Below are 21,162 nucleotides of genomic sequence, written 5' to 3' on the forward strand. Positions count from 1 at the left end.
CGGAGGCTCAGCCTCCATGCTGTAAAATGCGGACATAATAACTTTTACGTAACTTGAAAGGTTTCATAAGAATTCTTCCCCTAATATATATGAAGTGCCATCCAAATTAGATTAACACAAGAGGATTATATAAACACAATGTATTATTTTTATTATTATCAACTTATCACAATGGTCACCATCCAACTTCTCAGTAGGAATTAGGTTAAAGCTCACAGCTCACAGCACCATGGAGGCCAAATCATGCTGGGATGGACGTTCTGTATTTGCAGCCCAAACGTGTGTGAGGCAGTGTTTTTACTCACCTTCCGGGGGCGGGGCTGGGGCTGGCACTTCATTTTCTAGAAATGGAAAAGTCATGGAAATGTTAGGCTCATTTATCACAGAGAAGAACTGCTTTCCACAGCCCCAGGCTGCTTCTGCTGCAGGCAGCCATCTCACCTGTGTGTACTCACAAGAAGGATGGAGCAGGACAACACATTCTCTCCTCTCTCTCTCTGTCTCACACACACACCCCCACACCCACACACACACCCTACTGCATCAAGAGGCCCAAGACATTCATGCTGCCATTTATGTGTGGTATATAGATTTCCAGAAGGTGGCATGGTGTAGTGATGGAAAGATAAAAGTAGAATGGGGATCCAAGTGTCCTTGCCACTTAGTTATCCTCTCCGAGGCAGGCCGGGCATTTACTTGTGCTGAGCCTGTTTTCCTGCCTCTAGAGAAATGGCCACAACACCCATCTTACACGGGCAGGACTGCTGTTAGGATGAAGTGAAACACAGTGGGTAGCAAGCATATGGCGAGCATATCCCATAGAGTCTAAGGTAAGGTCGGTGCAGAAATGAGACCCCTTTTTCCCAGAAAGCAAGAGCACTGCATCTCCAACATTGTTCTGCCTGCATGGGAGACACTTTCTGAACGCAGATGACATCAAAGTCCTCTGGCTTTGCAGCGCTTTTTGTTGTTGTTGTTGTTGTTGTTGTTGTTTTACAAGGAAGGTGCAATTCATTGGGAAACAGAATTAAGCCCTCTCAGAGTCGCTTCTGGAAACATACGTGCTTGGAATAGATTCCCACCTACACTGATTCAAAATTTTCCAAGCTCTGATTTTGAGGTTTTGGTTTACCTGGCTTTGGATGTCTGGTTATTACAGAGCAGTCTGGCTATGAAGTCTGACAAAGAAACTTCTGTTAAAGAATATACTATTTCCAAGTAGCTGAAGGCATCCCCATGAACAAAGAGCACAGCATTTCCCCTGCCAAATCCCCGTGGATGCCCAGAATTGGGAATTAGTGACATGTGAGTATCACTCACTCATGAACCAGCTGCTTCATCTCCAGGACAAGAAGAGGCAGTTAATGAAGGTGATCGCTTCTAAAATTATCTTCTACTTGACTACTAAATAAAATATAAAGATAGCAAAGTTTTTGTATTATAGACACATTGTGGAATCCTGGGAGCCTTTGTCAGCATATGGGATTTTCCACTTTTTTTTCCACAAGTGACTCTTGTTGAACAGGGAGAACGATGCCCTGTAACAAGCAGTTTGGCAGAACAGTCACCACTATGTGTAGGCCAAGTGCCCCATTCTAGTCTAGGAAGGCTGGAATGAGCATGGAAAAAGGAATGGATTGCACCGTAACAGAAATCAAGAAAAGAGTAATGCAGGCCTGCCAGGATGCAATAATGTCTTTTTCCATCACTCATTTTGTGGCTAGTATAAACTTCAATTTATTGCTTTTTAAAAACTTTTATTCAGGTGGCCATAAATAAGTTTATTACTATTTACTAGTGAGGGAGAAGAATATATATAACCAATAGACAAAAAACATAACCTTATACATGGGCAGAAGAAAATGTAGCAGGATGTGATGTAATTCGCAGATACAGTGAAAACACAAATGTCCCTTGGATGGCATTGTCAGAAATGTTTTTGTTTCTTCACTACATCATGGAAAGAATCACTCAGGTTATCATCAATCAAAACATGAAACTGTCAGTCAAAGCATTTTATTTTCAGAGATCTGAGTGCAGAAATGGAAATCTAATATTGTCCTCTTGGCTTTGAATAAGTTATTGCAGCACATGGATATCAGAATACTGAGAGCGAGACGCCAATTTCTTTGACACGCTATCTTTCAGACAGGGCCATTGCCATGACATGCCCAAGGACTTCTTCCTGGTTCTGTCTACAGACAAGTTTCTCATCCCTCCAGTCTCCTTTCCCCACAGCTGCAGAAGTTATTTATCCTACAACTGTGTTTCATCCCATTATTCTGCTTGAAAGGGTTTCTATTACTATTTGATTAGGTCTACCCTCCCCAGGTTTGCATTCAAAGCCTTTGTTCATGGGCACTTCTTTCTCTCCCTTCTCTTACTACGTTCCAGTGGCCCCTCTGTTCTAGAGCCATTTCTGTTCACCTTCTGACCTTTCTGCCACTGTTCTCCCCAGCAGACCTCCTGCTTTTTCTGAACATATGATGGAGTCAGACTTGGGTCTGAATCCTGACTCTCTGCCTTATTCATTGTGCAATCATGTGCAATTCCTTAATCTCTAACAGCCTTGGGTCCTTCATCTGTGAAATAAGATTAACAAAATAAATAACCTCTTAGGGTGCCAATTCTATGTAAAATGCGTAGGGTAGTTCCTGCCATGTAGAAAGAGCTCTATAATTCACAGAATGAACTGTTTCCATTACTATTATTTGGCAATCTTTATCCACATCGCCAACATTTTTCTCAAGGCGCTCGGAACTGATTATTCTTTTTTTTTTTTTTTTTTTTTTTTGAGACGAAGTCTCGCTCTATCGCCAGGCTGGAGTGCAGTGGCGTGACCTTGGCTCACTGCAGTCTCCACCTCCTGGGTTCAAGCAGTTCTCCTGCCTCAACCTCCCAAGTGGCTGGGACTATAGACACGTGCCACTATGCCCAGTGAATTTTTGTATTTTTAGTAGAGACAGGGTTTCACCATGTTGGCCAGGATGGTCTCGATCTCTTGACCTCATGAACCACCCGCCTCTGCCTCCCAAAGTGCTGGGATTATAGGTGTGAGCCACTGCGCCCGGTCAGAGCTGATTATTCTATTCCGTTCTTCTTTCTTACTCTTTTGCATTCTGGACCATGTCATAACACATTCCCTTTTTACTATGACTTAATTATTGTCTAATAGTCTCTGTATATTTATGTTTCTGTTTCTCCCCCATCTAAACAAAGTCAGGGGTCTTTCCTTCTTTTCTTATCTCCCTGGTGTCTCATTTTATTGCTGAAAACACGTTAAATGCATAGAGAATTGATACAAAAGAATTAAGAAGGGCTTCTTTTGGTGGTTGGATATCAACTATTAAATCGATAATACCTGTTTAGCATCTATGTGCCCAATTCTCATTTTTTAAGGGTAACCATAGTTGCTTAAAAATCCAGCTAAGGCCAATGGTAAATTCTAATCAAATACGTAAAAGAGAATCATCTTGGGCACTAAAACTGTAGATGTTCCCTGAATGTACATTCTCCATTTCCATTTTTTCTATAGCCCCATGGGCTATGTAACAGACCAAAAATCAAAATGATAATGTAAAGGGCTTAATTCAACTTCCACTTAATCCACAAAACATTGGTCATGAATAGCCAACTCTACCAGAGAGAATGGCAGAAACATTATAGGATATTAATGTTAGGACCATTGTGGGATGGTTGCAGGGAGTAGAAATAGAAAAATGTATACTGGCCTGGTAAATAGGCAGATCCAGAACTTTTTCTTCTCAAAATCACAGAAACCTCTTTACTTTATAGCCAGTGAAGGAGTAAATACATTGCAACCCCTTATTAGAACCCACCACATGTAGGACCTAGTGTATATTAATCCTTTTAATCCTTACAACTCTGTGAAATCAGTACTATGATTATCTCCATTTTGCAAGTGGGAACTGAGGCTCTTTGAGATCGCACAGTCTAGGAAGGGTGGAACCAGGCTGTACTCCAGGCTTGCTTGGCTAAGCCTGGCCTCTGCAGCCCCGCCCTGCACTTCCTTTCCCTGCTACTTAAGTTCATCAAGTCAGAACAGGGTTGATGGACTTCTCAGAACAATGACACCATTTTCCCCACTGAATTAGTTGGTCTTAATCTCAAGACCACATAGCCTCATATGGATGTTGTCCTCCCTATTTGTAGGAGTGGGGTGCACATCGATTTCCTCAAGTATGAGATAGAAATAATAGCACAGCCTAACTAAGGGGTCATTGGCGGAATGAATGCATTAGCAGGGGTAGAGAACATGGCAAATGTCACATAGGCTTTATCTTTTCATGGTTTTTATCGTTATGATCATCATTTTTACTCGTACACACCTTTGAAAAAGACACTTATGTTTTCCTCCACATGCTGCCTGCTAAGGATATGTCTTATTTCTAGGTCTACGAGCTGTATGTGTTAAAACATGTTTGCATGTGGGGTGGGGACTGGACAGAAGAGGTGAGTCCCTCATAACCCTACTACAAAGTGGGAATAGTAGTTGAGCTCGATGCAATTTATATGCATTATAGTTTGCAGACTGCAGATAAGTAGATCAAACAATGATTCAATCAATCAATCATGGCAAGACAGAAATGATCAGAGAAAATAGGACCTTAGTCTTTTTCGGAGCATTTGAAACAGAAAATTCCAGTTGTCTTAAACCTGGAAACTGGAAAACCAAGGAGTGGTAAAGGCCAAGCAGCACATGACTTAAATGGAAAATGAAGCATTGCAGGTAAGTCTCAGAGACCCCAAGGTGTGCCCATTTACCTTGAAGGAACTTCTCACGCATCTCTCTCACTCTAATTCATATGTTTGTCTCTGACAGGTCCTGTCATGGTCAGCTTTGCCCATTTCTCTAAAAATAATTTACATGTTCCTAAATTTCACTGTCTGCCTCTGTAACATTCGTTCATTAACAGCAATTTCCACAGTACCTCACTGAATAGGAACCATAGGCAGGAGCACCCTTGCAAGCTAAATTCATTCAACTCCCATTATGAATTTAACAAGGTCAGTGGGTTATAAAAGTGGTTACAATGCGATAAGATACCTGTGTTTAGGAAATTCACAGGTAAATGAATTGCCTTTCAGTATCAATTGAGTCACTGAACCAAGTCACGCTGCTCTCTTAAAACATTCAAGACTCATTACTTCCAGAAATCCTCTAGAACTTCTCAAACTGCAGTATGCATATTAATCACTTAGGGATCTGATCGAACTGCAGGTTCTGACTCTTGGGGTCTGCAGCAGTAGGGTTCACGATTCTGCATTTCAAGGTTGCGCAGTGGCTCAGGAGGTCACAGTGGGAGGATCGCTTGAGCCCAGGTGTTTGAGACCTACCTGGGCAACATAATGAAATCCTGTCTTCACAAAAAAACATTTTACATTAGCTGGTGCTTCCTAAGTCCCAGTGACTTGGGAGGCTGAGGTGGGAGTATCACTTAAGCCCAGGAGGTGGAGGCTGCAGTGAGCCAAGATTGTACCACTATACTTCAGCCAGGGTGACAGAGCAAGACCCCATCTCCAGAAATTTTTTTTTAATTTTAAAAATAAAAAGATTCTGCATGTTTCTAAAAGGCTCCCAGGTGATGCTGCTGGTCCACAACCCACATTTTGAGTAACAAGGCTCAGCACACCCCCTAAATATCACCCGTTCCTCTCCTTTTTCAAATGTGAGTGGGAATCCTAATGGGTTTACAGTAGATGGGGACTTTTCTTCTCCCTTTGATCACAAGCTTCTTGAGGACAAGGCCCTTCTCCTTCTCCTTTTCAGATTCCACACAGCAGGTGCTCCATAAATATAGTTAACTGGCAGTCTGTTCCTCCCTGCACAAAAGCCCCTTCTCCTTGCTGCCAAGAAACCCATAACCGTCCCCTGGCATTCTGTGGGCAGCTTTCTTCGTCTGTGTTCCCCACAGGGAACACTATGTCTTTCATTGGTTCCCCTCCCGCTGGCCAAGGCTCCAGGGGCATTCACCCAAGCGCCATCATTTACATTTCTTCTTACTGTCAACAAATGTCTTCCATTTCTTAACAAGGGCAGGAGAGCAATTAGGGTTAGTTTTGGCTCTCAGGAATATTACACCCCTCGCCTTTCTAAGGAATCCTCCCCTTTTAAAATCGGGGCTCCCAAAAACAGCAAAGCAACTTGTGTCGAGGAACCTGTCCCACCAGTTTCTTAGCAAATAACAGTCAATCACACCAACTGTTGTCAACAAGGTTGGCTGTGTTGCAATGTTCGAGAGGCACCCACCTTTGGTAAGCTCTCTAAATCTTAAACAAGCAAACAGATATTTATTGAGGTGAGGTCCTGCTGTACTTCTGCTTATTCAAAAGCCAAGGGGCAAAGTTCTGTGGAACATTCCTGCTAGGTAAATACAGTTGGTTTTTTGTTCTCCTCTCTTGGTTCTCCCACATAATATCTTTGTTAGAAAACATGCTAACAGGACTAAAGAAGCATGTTTTAAAATGTTTGAATAAAAAAGGAAAAACAAGGATACTTTTTGAAAAAAAATAAGCCCAAGGAAATATTTTAAGGGACAACCTAAAAATGAACTGGTTTGTGAACCAACAACTAAAGCCAGCCCCTTCTTTCCTGGGCAAGGGCGGCTGTTCTTCGATCCTTTCTAATGAACAGATACAGACTTTCTCTCCCTCTGCAGCACTGAAATGCTTTCAAAGGGGTAGATCTATTTATGGTGGATTTTTCCTATGGTCACCTACTGTAAAAAGCACAGGTATGCCACCAATGGCATGCCTGCACAGCCTGTGCCAAGGCATTCTAATTGACGGGCACTGGTGGCAGCTATGAAATAGACAGCCCCATATGTGGCCTTTGTGCTGCTGCAGAAACACTAGGGACCCAGTAACTCCATAAATGGTTTGGCCCTCTCCAGTGGAGTCCATTTCTATTTTCAATGATCAAGGGTTTCATGGTCAGTAATTTAAAGGGGAAAAAAAGAAATCTTACATCTTAAAATTCATTAAACTGTCTCTCTCTCTATGTCTGTGTTTATACACTTAAAACAAAACAAAACACCCTGTTCTCTTCTTCCCATGGGCTGTCTCAAATATTACATTATTTTACCTACTTAAACTATCTTCTGGGCCATTATGTACAATTTAATTTGGTTTTTTATACAAGGAGAGCATATCACATGAGTATATCATATAGGCATAAAAAAGACAGAAGAACACATGATAACAGTTATCACTAAATGTTATGATTCTAGGTCTCTTTTTGTGGCTTTCTGTCACTTTCTTGGGGAAAATTTTTAAACAATAAAAAATATTCTTTGGAAATTTGAGGCATAGGGGAAAATTGTATGCTATTCCTAATTATTTTTTCTTATTCTCAAAGTAAAATTCTAGCTTTGAAAAAAAACGCGTGAAGGCTTTATGTTTTGTAAACATCATGATGAATAAGGAAGTGTCTACTTGGCCAACTCCTGTACTGTCATTTTTGGTGGTATAGCAAATTATCTTTCTTTTTAGATTAAATATGTAATAAACACTATCAGGTGTCTCCCCTCTTGATGATGGGGTCTGACTCTACAAGCATACTCTAACCTGGACCTTATTTGCCCAGACACGAGCACAATGGAAGCTGCCATAGCATAAAATATTGCTTTCACAGGGACATTAATAATGCTTAGAGATGTTTGATTCTGTTAATCATAAGTGTACCCCATGGCCAGGTGTGGTGGCTCTCGCCTATAATCTCAGCACTTGGGGAGGCAGATGGAATCGCTTGAGCTCAGGAGTTCACGACTAGCCTGTGCAACATGGCAAAACCACATCTCTACCAAAAATACAAGAAATTAGTCGGGCATGGTGTTGCATGCCTGTGGTCCCAGCTACTTTGGAGGCTGAGGTGGGAGGATTGCTTGAGCTGGGTAGGCGAAGGTTGCAGTGAGCCAAGATTGCACCACCGCACTCCTGAGTGACAGAGTAAGACCCATCTCAAACAAAACAAACCAAAAACAGTGTACCCCCAAAATCAGCAAATATAAATGACAGTGTATTTTTATTGGCCAAATTGCTTATGTATCACAGATGCAGAATTTGGACAGAAATCAACATTTAATTCAACATTTTCACAGTTACTTGCTTATTTTGTTCCCCACTCTATTCATTATAGGCATTATGGGTCTGGATACCTTATACTTTGGGATTTAAGAGAATTACATACTTTTTAAATAAGTAGGCTGGGCTTGGTGGCTCACGCCTGTAATCCCATCACTTTGGCAGATGGGGGTGGGTGGCTTGCTTGAGCTCAGGAGTTCAAGACCAGGCCTGGCAATGTAGTGAGACCCTGTCTCTATACAAAAACAAAACAACAACAACAAGTAAACTAAATTGATTTATATTAGTGGTTCTCAAAGTATGATCTGGGATCTTCAGGAGCTCCCTAGGTAGGGAGTTTACCAGGTCAAAATGATTTTCATAATAGTAATGCTAAGACATTATTTGCCTTTTTCACTCATATTCTCTAAGAAATAGACAGTGAAGTTTTCCAGAGGATACATAATGTGTAATGATATCAACGTTCTGACAGCTAATAGAATTGTTTGTGTATTCTTGTGTGTGTGTGTGTGTTTCTTTTTTGAGAAGGGTCTCATTCTGTCACCCAGGCTGGAGTGCAGTGGCGTGATCTCGGCTCACTGCAGCCTCGATCTCCCCAGGCTCAGATGAACTTCCCAGATCAACCTCCTGAGTAGCTGGGTCTACAGGCATGTACCATGTCCGACTAATTTTTGTATTTTTTAGTAGAGACGAGGTTTTGCCATGTTTCTTAGGCTGGTCTCGAATTCCTGGGCTCAAGCGATCTGCCCACCTCAGCTTTCCAAAGTGCTTGGATTACAGGCATAAGCCACCACGCTTGGCTGTATTCTTGTATTTTAAACATTATCAATTTTACATTTATTTATTTATTTATTTATTTATTTATTTATTTATTTATTTATTTTGAGACAGAGTTTTGCTCTTGTTGCCCAGGCTGGAGTGCAATGGCGTGATCTTGGCTCACTACAACCTCCACCTCCCGGATTCAAGAGATTCTCTTGCCTCAGCCTCCTGAATAGCTGGAATTACAGGGGTCCACCAGCACATCCAGCTAATTTTTTGTATTTTTAGTAGAGACAGGGTTTCACCATGTTGGCCAGGTTGGTCTCAAACTCCTGACCTCAGGTGATCCATCTGCCTCGGCCTCCCTGAGTGCTGGGATTACAGGCATGAGCCACCACACCCAGCCAATTTTAATTTTTAATACAGTAAATATTATATGACACACGAATACAATATTTACTGTATTACAAATTAAAATTAGTGTGTATAATACACTATTTATGCACATAAACAAATGCTCTTTAGTTTATCAGTAATTGTTAAGGGTGCAAATGGATCTGAGACCAAAAGGTTTGAACCACTGGTTTTGAATTTATTGCAAACCTCTTTGGAAAAAGATTTTGTGCATGTTATTTTAAAACAAACTCAGGTCATATACATCATATACATCTGCAGCTTTGATAAAACAAATGAATCAGTCAAAATAAAAACCATACATTGATTTTGAGGGCAATAACTCATTTTCCTAAGTGCACCGTAATAGAGACAAAAGGGCAATAGTGCCTAGTAGCACCTCCTCTATGCAGAATTCAGCTATCTAGCAACTTACCTAATGGCTTCTGACCACCCAAATAAAAAGACCTCTGAAGGGCCTCTGCATTTATCTCAAGCTTCTGCGTTCTGTGCACTACGAGTTTCTGTGTTTTCCTCATGGAACAAGGCCCTAGCTCCTCAGTAAACCCAGAGCCTGGGGCTTGGGAAAGGTAAGCAGGGTGCCTGAGGGGCAAAATTTAAGGAGGTCACTTAAGGTGCTGACCCTGCATTTTGGTGACCCAGAAAGTGAGTGCCTTCTTAAATACTGTGCCTTAGATGGTGCTAAACTCTACTCAGCCAGATTAATGACCTGGAACGGAGTCTATAACAAAGGACAAAGGGGAGTGAGGGCAACAGCTTCATATGCTGACTGACAAGAGTACTAAAGAAGACAGCACACTTCTAGGAGGCAAAAAGTGAGAAAGCTAAGAAAAATTGGACAGAAATTCAAAATACAAATCAATATGAGCCCAGTTTTCAAAAAAGCAAATAATTTGGTCTCTCAGGGTGTCACATGATACTAACAACTGATGTCTATAATTTAAGACAAATTATATCCACTGTACTTTATTTTTCAAATCAAGGAGTAATATACTACATTTTAAGAATGTTTCTATTCAAACTGGTGGAAAAAATAAGGCTCTGAGGTTATATAACAAAATTAACCTTTAGCTGTGCAGAGAATCTGGTTATACAGAATGATTCAATCAATTTAATCCATATTTATTTACTGTGGTCAAATGTTGCCAAAGTCTGTACTGTATTCTAATGTTCTGAATAGATGAGGTCTAATGATACATCAATCATGTAAATTTTCAATGACTCATTATTCAACTTTTGGAATTTCCCTGAATCTACAGGGTTTTTTTCCTCCCTTAGTCAATTCATTCTTTTGTCCTTCTAATTATGCAAGTTTCAACTCAGGATGTCATTTCACACAGGAAGAGGATTAAAATATGGTCCTTATTACATAGCAACAAATAACTTCTCATTGTTAACATGGGGCTGGAGGAAAATTGCTAAGATCTGAGGACTTGCCTTCCTCCCCACGCTTACCATGTTTTAAAGAATCAAATGGGATTGGAGTGGCATATATGAGGTTGTGTTTTGCAGAGGAAGATTTACTCAAATTGAAGGAGCTTAACATTTTAGCATAGGTCAAAAGGAAATTATTGCAAAAGCAATTTGTATTGTTAACAATTTCATCCTTTACTGTGTCTTTTCTGGGAATCTTGCATCACTTATTATTATTATTATTATTTTGAGACAGGATCTCGCTCTGTCACCCAGGCAGGAGTGCAGTGGCATGATCATGGCTCACTGCAGCCTTGACCTCGTGGGCTCAAGTGATTCCAAGTAGCTGGGACTACAGGTGTGCACCACCACACCCAGATAATTTTTGTATTTTTTGTAGAGATGAGGTTTCACCATGTTGCTCAGGCTGGTCTCAAACTCCTGGGCTCAAGCAATTCTCTGGCCTTGGCCTCCCAAAGTGCTGGGATTACAGGCATGAGCCACTGTACCTGACCTGTGTCATTTATTTATGTGGCTATAGGGTTATAGGATAAATCTCTTAAAGGTCTTGCTCCAAGCCATTGCTGGACCTCACATTGGGTGACTTTTTAAAAATAGAGGCAGAAGAGTCCTGACGCCAGGTGGGGTCATAAAAATAAAATTCCACCACAGTAAACACAGTGACATTCAATCAGTCACCCACCACATCCATATGTGGTCATGGAGAGTTCTTTATGTGGTTATCTCAGGAAAGCGCAGACTGAGGAAGACCCTATCCACCAAAAAGCACCCCTGATAGGGAGAGAAATCTTTTTTTTTTTTGAGACGGAGTTTCGCTCTTGTTGCCCAGGCTGGAGTACGATGGCACAATCTTGGCTCACCACAACCTCCATCTCCGGGTTCAAGCGATTGTCCTGCCTCAGCCTCCTGAGTAGCTGGGATTACAGGCATGCACCGCCACACCCGGCTAATTTTGTATTTTTAGTAGACATGAGGTTTCTCCATGTTGGTCAGGCTGGTCTCGAACTCCCGACCTCAGGTGATCCTCCCACCTGGGCCTCCCAAAGTGTTGGGATTACAGGCATGAGCCACTGCACCCAGCCAGGGAGAGAAATTGTAAAGTCCCAAAAACCCAAGCCTTATAACCCTTGGTGTCAGATATAGTTATTGTTCAACTGTGTAGGGTAACTCTTTCATCTAAGTGGGAAAGGCCATGTCCCCACAATGGAACAGTGAAGGAACAACCCAACTGTTATCACCTTATGCTATATGCTGACAACTAGAGACCCCTGAATTGGACATGGCTCATTTCAGTAAGAACACAGCAGAGCTCATGGAGTACAGACCTTTTATTTGATCTGAGCTTCTATGGGTGAAAGCAAAGATGTCTCACTACAAGTAAAAGAAGGAAACGTGGTGGTGGCAATGACGGTTATGACTATCATAGCAGCTTTCTTGGCATGTATTATAAATATTACACTAGTGAGGAGGCGAGCAGTGGTTGTTACATCCCTTATGTTGAGGGAAATGCCATCAAAGTTTATATGAAATTTGAGGCATTTAATAACTTATACCAGACAAGATTTCTGACTTTACTGCTTTAGGAGGAAAATACTTGAAATCTTTCCATATGTTAGGCCCTGTTCTAAGCACTTTACCTGTCCAGGCATGGTGGCTTATGCCTGTAATCCCAGCACTTTGGGAGGCCGAGGCAGGTGGATCACCTGAGGTCAGGAGTTTGAGACCAGCCTGGCCAATAAGGTGAAACCCCATCTCTACCAAAAGAATACAAAAATTAGCCGGACGTGGTGGCACACGCCTGTAACCCCAGCTACTCGGGAGGCTGAGGTAGGAGAATTGCTTGAACCAGGGAGGCAGAGGTCGCAGTGAGTCGAGATCACGCCACTGCACTACGGCCTGGGCAACAGAGAAAGACTCCATCTCAAATAAAAAATAAAATAAGATAAAATAAGCACTTTACCTGGTGTATTTCAGTTAATTCTTACTGAGACCCAATGAGTTGATACTGTTTTATTCACATACAGATGAGGAAACAGAGGCATACAAAGTGTAAGTAACTCAGTTCATGGTGCAGCTGGAATTTGAGCTGTCTAGAATGTTCTATGAATATTATAACTTTTTATGTCACCATGTTTAATAATGAATATGATTTAAGATGCATAAAGAAAAAGCCAAGATATATACTATGTGCATAACAACCCTAAAGACATCTAACTCTAAACATGACAAAATGTAGAATTACACACATGGACAAATTTTTAGTTTTAAGTAGAGCATTGTCTTCCAAGATTCATAAAAGTTTTTAGAAGGCAAACGATATTAACGGATGCAAGCAAAGCAATTTATAAAGAGTATTATATTATAGTTGAGTAATTTATAAAGAGATCTGATACTATTTAGAGAAAGATTTGGACAATTTTGGAGAAGAATAATATTTAGCCAAAATAGCTAAATACACATCAAAAAAATGAATAGAACAAAATCATAAGATCTAACATCTGACATATTATTAAGTGTAATTTTAGACGCTGCCCTGATGTGCCAAATTGGCCTAAAAATGATTCCTAAGGGAATATAAAAGGGCAAGCCTTATCAAAGCGGATTTAGACTTGAAAGGCATAATGAAAGTCAGATTACAGTTAGCTTTTTATGAACTCATTTTAGAAAGAGAAATAAGTGTGAGATTGAATGATCCTGGTCTTTGCCTCTGCCACATCAATCAATTCATGCCCCAATCTAATGGTACCTAAAACTTTACTCTGGAAATGTATGTTGAAGCCAGCCCATGAATACTCTGTCCCATGAATGGGAGTATCTCAAAATTTGGCCTGTGGTCTATCTTTGGGCTGTCTAAACCAAATGTACTCTTTGTAAATTAAAACTGAGCCTATCCACAGAGAGCAGAATTATGACAAGACAGTATCATCACTTTGATTTTGAGGGGCTCTTTGTAAAAAGCTGCGTGGTCAGAAGCCCTCTTCTCATCTGGTTATGAGATAATTTGCATACATATAGGAAATTAAGTGACAAAGTCTTTTCTTCTTTTTCACAGTTTCATTTTCCTTAATTGCTATGCTCTCAAATTTTAGGAAACCCCTCTTGAATAAACAGTAGCTACTTCATGATTAACCTAACTCAGAGCACTAATTCAGCTGCTACCTTTCTGTGTATTTATTCAGTTTCCCCAGGATGCAGTACTCTGAACAAACCAAGGGTTCCAGAAAAGACATCTGTTTCCATCAAGAACTAACATGGAATAAGAACAAAGAAGACGTGGCCACATGCTCTCAGGTACACACATTAAATTAAAATTTCCATACTTATTTTTGGCTGCTAGAACTTTAATCCCGTTCTTTATCATCTAACACACTTAAGCATGTCTAGAGATGAAGTTTAGAATTACCACAGAAGATACTGGCAGGCAAGAGTATTTTGTGTCTCTTAATATAGTTTTCATAGACTAATTAAGGAGCAGTGAAGATAAAAATAGCCATTATTAATTATAATAAAAATTATTCTCTGTGTCCATAAACAGCCTAAAAATAATTTTTAAAAAAAACAGTTGCAATAATTTTAAATACAAGTAACAAAAATGCTTCCTTGGACTGTAAAAACAATAGCAATAATGACACAGCAATCTCCTCTCACAACCATATGAAATTGAAAAGAAGAATGCATTTGTTTACAAAAGTATTGCAAAAACGTCATTTTGTATTTATTCAAGTTTTTAAAGAGACCACTTATTTATTTGTTTTTGTGTCCAAGCATTTTTTAAAAGCAACTGCAGCCTGGGTAGTTGACTTCAACACTCATGTTTGATTCGGGGATACTTTGAAATTGCTGTAAATAAGGAAACGCTATGAATTGCGTGTGTATACAGAGCCTAAAAAAAAAAAAAAGTTTCAAGGCCATGTCTCATGGCCAAAATAAAGTGAGTCATTGAGAGCATAAAGGATTGTAAGCTCTTCATGCTTTCCACCCTTCTGGGTTCCTTAGACCAGCTAGTGAGCCTAACTTCCACCTTTGATCACTCCACAATCTCCCTTACTCCTGACCTCACTGTTTGAAATGCCTGGGAACAAGAGGGAATTTCTTTAGATTTACTGAGTGAGAAGTAAGGATACAATTTGTTTTTCCAAAGTGTTTTTAAAGCGATATATTTAGGGCGCTTCAGAGGAAAGAATTGGCCGGTCCTTTATTTATCTTCCTAACAGGTGCAGTCGGAGCAGTCATAAAAGCAGGCTACTGAAAAAGAAAGATTCTGCCAAGTATTAAGCCCCTCTAGTACGCATTTGCCCTAGAGTATTCCTTCTTACAACACAGAGCTCAATTATATGCCATGAATCTCCAGCACAGCATGGCGGTTTTTCTCAGGAGGAAAAAAATATGATGGCATTCATTCATATAACTTCTTTATTTTCCGTCCAAACCTTCAACTTGGCCTCGATGAGCCATTCGAAGTCAAAAGGGAAACAATTGCCCTTGATAAACTATCTTTCCTCCTCCCCTCTTCCTTTCTCTTAGTTTTCTGCATTAATTATTAACTTTTCCCCAATTTGAGGTAAGGGTAGTATTTATATATTAATAAATATTTCCAAAGACAAATTGATTTCGGTGTTTGAAATAGGCCATTCACTCTCTTGCATGTAGAAACTGAAGGTCAAAGAAGAAATATGAGAAGGAGGTTCCCCATCAAGGGAGCTCCTTTTCTGATGGATGACTAAGCCCTGAGAAATGCTTAGAAATAGGCAAGAGGTGATGAATGCTGCTGTACATTCAGGTAGGTTTGGGGCTCGGCAGAACTTTAAAATATGATGAAATCTCTAGAGACCAAGGAAAAAAAGATACAGAAATGGAAAAACCCTTATGGACTCAAACAACAACAACAACAACAACAACAACAACAACACTGTTCTCTGCTCCCATGGTCCCATCTATTCCTACTGAAATGTAGATCAAGATGGATAAGATGAATATTGTATGTTGACACAGCAAAAGAATCTGCAGTAACAAAGGTATGCCTTTGCCTCCTGAAGTTATCAGAATGGCACCTTAAAATTATGGTCATAATGGAACCTGTGTTTGGCCATACATTTGAGTTTTCAAGAAGGGATCTTACATGGAAAATGAGAAAACCACAGTGACTCTTGAGATGTTCTGAATGACACACAAGCACCAAAGAGGAACTTTTGCCTTTTTGGAGAATTTAAGTACATTAAATATAATAAGCTCTGATAAATCAGAAACAAAAAGTGAAATTCATGTTAAGACCTCAACTCAGTGTTTTGGAAGGTATTTTTTCTAAGTTTTATAGTATCTAACAGTTAATAGGCCAGGCATGGTAACTCACGCCTGTAGTCTCAGCACTTTCGAAGGCAGAGACAAGTGGATCTCTTGAGCCCAGGAGTTCGAGACCAGCCTGGGCAACACAGTGAGACCCCCCCATCTCTACTGAAAATATAAAAATTGGCTATTAGCTGGGCATGATGGCATGCATCTGTGGTCCCAGCTACTGGGGAGGCTGAGGTGGGAGGATCGCTTGAGCCTGGGAGGCAGTGTTTGCAGTGAGCCATGATTGCACCACTGCACTCCAGCCTGGTGACAGAATGAGAACTTTTCTGGAAAAAAAAAAAAAAAAAAAAAAGAAGAATCTGACAGCTAACAGGTGTCCCAGGATGTTAAAGAATCAGGTTTTATGGTTTTAATCATTACATATGCCAGAGGTAAAATTCTGAGGAAATCATTTTTATGTGTTTAGCAGCCATTCATACTATTCTTTAATGAACAGAGATTCTGCCACAGAAGAAAGCCTGTTGCAATTGTTTAGTTTGGGGTTGATAAAATTTCTTTTTGACTCGAAAAGAGAAATTTCCAGTGAAAGGTGATTTCTTGGCCGGGCTCGGTGGCTCACACCTGTAATCCCAGCACTTTGGGAGGCCGAGGTAGGTGGATCACCTGAGGTCAGCAGGTCGAGACCAGCCTGGCCAACATGGTGAAACCCCGTCTCTACTAAAAATACAAAAATTAACTGGTGTGTTGGTGGGTGCCTGTAATCCCAGCTATTTGAGATGCTGAGGCACATGAATCACTCGAACCTGGGAGGCAAAGGCTGCAGTGAGCGAAGATCATGGCACTGCACTCCAGCCTAGGCCACAGAGTGAGATACTGTCTCAAAAAAAAAAAAAAAAAAAAGAAAAAAGAAAGAAAGAAAGATGATTTCTTTACACAGTAGGAACCGGGGAATTAACTGTAGGGCACTTACTTGTACTCAATTAATAATTGCTGTATAAATGAATATATCAAAGGCATCCTGGGAGAGCCCCACAAATCTGAAGCTTCCTACCACATCCCCCCAGTTTGATCGGAATAACTTATTTGTACTAGGCCTTAGGTTCTGTAAGAATCCAAAGTGGTGTAAGGTAAGTTTTATCTGGAACTGACAGTACAAATAACATAGTTCTCCAAAGAATAGATAATATACAACTGATGACGGTAAAAAGTAGAACAATGGGAAGTGGTTACTCCTTAAGAATACTGCTTGCTTTCTCCAAAAGGGCTCACTGAGCCACCCAGCATATTCCAAGAGTCTAAACAAGGACTATGGACTAATTACTTCCATTAGACTTCCTCCTCGAGATCCAGAGTTACAGCTGTCCTTCCTCCTCCTCCTTAGAAGAACCAGCTCTCCCAAGATTTAAGAAGAAAACTCCCAGAATTCGGTCAGGGTAGGCTGGGAGGTAGTTGAGTGAGACATGTTTTGTACCTTCAGGTGCTGAAAACTCAGCCTCTTTTGAAGAGTTGCCAGATCCTCCTGGATCCTAGGAAGGCCCAACCAGCCCATATGCCCTCTCAAGATTCATAGCAAGTGGTCATGGCCTCCCTGGGCATGGCTTTCCGAGCTGTGGGAAAGATTCAGAAGACCCATATGGGCTGAAGGAACCTCTCCTTTGGGCAGGTTTCTGCAGATAGTTCGAAATGATTCTGAAGAACTGGTTCGAGGCCATGTTTTATTTTTCAGAGGGATGCTTATATGTAATCAAACTAACCCCAGTGAAAATGAAATCGCAGTTAGGAGAAGAAGAAAGGAGCAGAATAGTTCATGAATTGCCATACTCCTTACTCTTCTGATGTAAACAATATTAAAATGCAATTATTTCACTAAGGAACGCTCTTCGAGGTACAGTTCCTTTAAGAATCAGTTGCACTGGTAAGGGAACCAAAAAAATCTCTGTACTTCCTCAATGGATTTTAAATATATCAGTAACTCTTTTTGCTCCACTCCCCATCATCCAAATTTACACTAACCAAAGAATTTATGGGTATAAAATTACTGTCCTGGGTGGAGGAACTGCTACACAGAATAGCAATGTGCTTTTAGAGCAAAAGAAGATCATGGAGTCTTTAGTATCCATGCTGATTTATTCAGAAAGAAAAAATATATATCGGGGGGTGGGGGCTAAAGTTAAAGATATATTTTCCTCTTTGCAGCCCTACAATTTCTTTCCCTGTAAAAGCAGAGTGAATCAGACTGAGTTGTCAAATGAAAAGTAAACTTCATTGCCTCTAGTAATCAGAGTAATTTAATTAGCTTTATTGGCTCTCACAGCCTGTCACCTTATTTATTGGTTTTTCAGCTTTCTTCTCATTTTCAATTAGGCTTTAAAAAAATGCAAAATCATTCACTAAATTCAGAATAATTAAAACAATATTGTGTTTCCAGTTTGGAAACATGGTAGAATGCATTTCATCTGGGTACACTTCGGAGAGGTTAAAGTGACAGAGCAGATAAAAAGGACACTTAATACACACGTAAATCATTTGCATTACAAATAAGATACTTTAGCAGGGGTTGGACTCCCTGCCTGACAGTCAGGATTAAGTTCCCATATTAATGCATGCATTTGGTGTGGTTATTTTGGGTGAAAGACTTCATCCATCAATGCCCTCTGCCACTAAGTAAGGCCAACCTGTAAACTGATCACCACAGCCTGTCAACACTGGTTACTTAATTATATAAAGAAAATATATTTAAAAGACTTTTGATAATTTGGTTAATATTTCAACTTTGAGTTCAACGTGTAACATATTTTTCAAGATTCCTTAAAATAATGGCTAAAGCATTTTTAAGAATTAAAAACTGAAAACTATGACATTTTAATGTTTCCTGCTACTTTTTCTTTTTCTTTTATTTGCAGAAGGGAAAAATAAAGATTCAAGAAGCACTAGTGAAGATGAATATAAATGAAATAATATTTTAAAAGATATTTTCTTTAAAAATTAAATTCAATGCATGCATACTATTAATTTGTGCTTATTATTTATTTTCATAATTAATAATTCCAATTTACTTCTGTTACCAATTGGTAGTTTTAATATACTAATAACTTTTTAGAAAGGAGAAACTTTGTTAGAGAAACATTTCTTCTAAGGAAGAATATTTTTATACTTTCAGCTTAACTATTCTTAAAGGCTACATATTATGAAATTCTCTACAATAAAACTCGTGAAAGAACAATCTATTCATGACATTCAGGGATATCCTTTTTTCCTGGTGTTTGGTTTTCTTTCCATGCAAGAATTTAATAATGAACCTCCAAAGGCACTGATAAGAACACAACAAAAAACCCTTCATCTGTATATTTTAAATATGTTTCCATTTAAAAAATGTAGCAAATCTGGAAATAATGTCACAAATTCTTTTTTGAAATCTTGATCCAATGTATTAACCATTTTAGAAAATATTTTAAGTCTTCTACACTCTGCAAATTGCAAATACATGGTAAAAATTTGTGACTAAACCTAAGAAAATATGCTTGAAAATGTAATCTGTTTACCATCAGCAATTAACATCCTTAAATTACACTTTAAGGATTCTTTACAATTGAGTGATAGAATTATCATTTGATAATTTTAGTCAATATCCCTTTAGAAACTATCATTATCAGAAATTTTTAAATTCAGCATACTCTCACTGTATTTTTCCTTTGGTCTGTTTAATTTAAACCATCTTTTCCTTAAATCATAGTGATTTTATTTTCTCATCTAGTTAAGAAATTTGTTATTTGTTTGAAGACAAATACCAAAATAAACACACTTTATTAAGGAGTACAACAAAAAGATTTCTGGATAAGTCTTACCCTCTTTCTTAGTGGGTTCTGGCATGACCACAGTAAGATGTTATTCTTTAAAGAGTTTTCTCCCCTCCACGACTAGTTGACAGAAACCCACAGGCAGGCGAGAGATAGTGCAGGTCGGTGTGACAAGCAGTTGGGGAGAAACTCAGTGCTTTTATACTGCCTCTGAACATCAATCATGATGGCACCTCCCTTTCTTCAGCACAAGGATGCAGGAACTTGACAGCTATGGGGACCTTTCTCACATCTGTTGTCTGCACTCTGCTCTCTCGCCTACTGGAAGGAATCTCCTGCCCATCTCATGTGGCTGATGAGAACACCTCTAACTTTCTAAATTCAGCCGCAGCCTCGTGCTCCGTCTTGCTCTTCTCTCTCTGACAGATGCATGTGCTGACTCAGGAGTGCAAAAAGTTTGCTGGATGATTAAAAAAAAAATCAAATTAAAAATCATGATATGCCAATCCAACCAATGCCTTAATTTTCACCAAGACTAGGCAGAAAAGTCTTTGTATTCAGATGATCATTTTTATGCTCCAATTAGCTTTTCATTTTCATCAATCCTTAATTATTGCATTATATTTTTTCTTGTTCCTTATTGATATGTCAATATTAAGTTTTCAAGCCAAATCTCTAGGTTAAATAACTTGTCTCTTGTTCTCCTCTAAGAATAGCAAAGATTTCTATTAAGGGATACTCTGCGTTTGCATTTTTTTCCAAAAGCATCATTTTTCAAAATTATAGGACATATAAAAGAATGAGACAATGGCACATGCTACAACATGGATAAAGCTTGAGAGCATCACACTAAGTGAAAGAAGTCAGTCAGATATACAAACATAGACTATAAAATAATAGATCACTGCTGGGCTCGTGCCTGTAATCCCAGCACTTTGGGAGGTTGAGGCGGGTGGATCACCTGAGGTCAGGAGTTCAAGACCAGCCTGACCAACATGAAGAAACCCCATCTCTACTAAAAATACAAAATTATCTGGGCATGGTGGCACTTGCCTGTAATCCCAGCTACTCGGGAGGCTGAGGCAGGAGAATCACTTGAACCTGGGAGGTGGAGGTTGCGGTGAGCCGAGACTGCACCATTGCACTCCAACCTGGGCAACAAGAGTGAAACTCCATCTCAAAATAATAATAATAATAATAAATAATAGATCACACATTGTACAATTCCACTTATATGAAATGTCCAGGATAGGCAAATCCGTATCAGTGTATCAGTGTTTGCCAGCGGCCTGAGGGAGGTGGAATTGGGAGTGACTGCCAGGGCATACGGGGTTTCTTTTGGTCATGATGAAAATGTTCT

At 39.7% G+C, this 21,162-nt stretch overlaps 1 protein-coding gene across 7 annotated transcripts in view; it reads right to left on the bottom strand.

Moving 5' to 3' along the window:
- The window catches only part of LOC105493834 (myosin binding protein C1), a 99,910-nt gene extending 79,927 nt beyond the window's left edge, over positions 1-19,983 (bottom strand). For 6 of the 7 annotated variants that reach the window (XM_071071247.1, XM_071071244.1, XM_071071245.1 and 3 more), the window contains exons 1-2: positions 19,851-19,982; positions 306-341 (exon numbers count right to left, since the gene is read on the bottom strand). In XM_071071247.1, coding sequence (XP_070927348.1) covers positions 306-341; positions 19,851-19,875 — 61 coding nt within the window. In that variant the 5' untranslated portion in view covers positions 19,876-19,982. Of the gene's footprint in view, positions 1-305; positions 342-19,850 lie in introns of all 7 variants that reach the window. The other variant, XM_071071248.1, reaches the window with a different exon arrangement.
- Between the last annotated feature and the right edge of the window lie 1,179 nt (positions 19,984-21,162).

The sequence above is a fragment of the Macaca nemestrina genome, chromosome 10 (assembly GCF_043159975.1).
Source record: "Macaca nemestrina isolate mMacNem1 chromosome 10, mMacNem.hap1, whole genome shotgun sequence".
In the NCBI taxonomy this organism is placed as follows: Eukaryota; Metazoa; Chordata; class Mammalia; order Primates; family Cercopithecidae; genus Macaca; species Macaca nemestrina.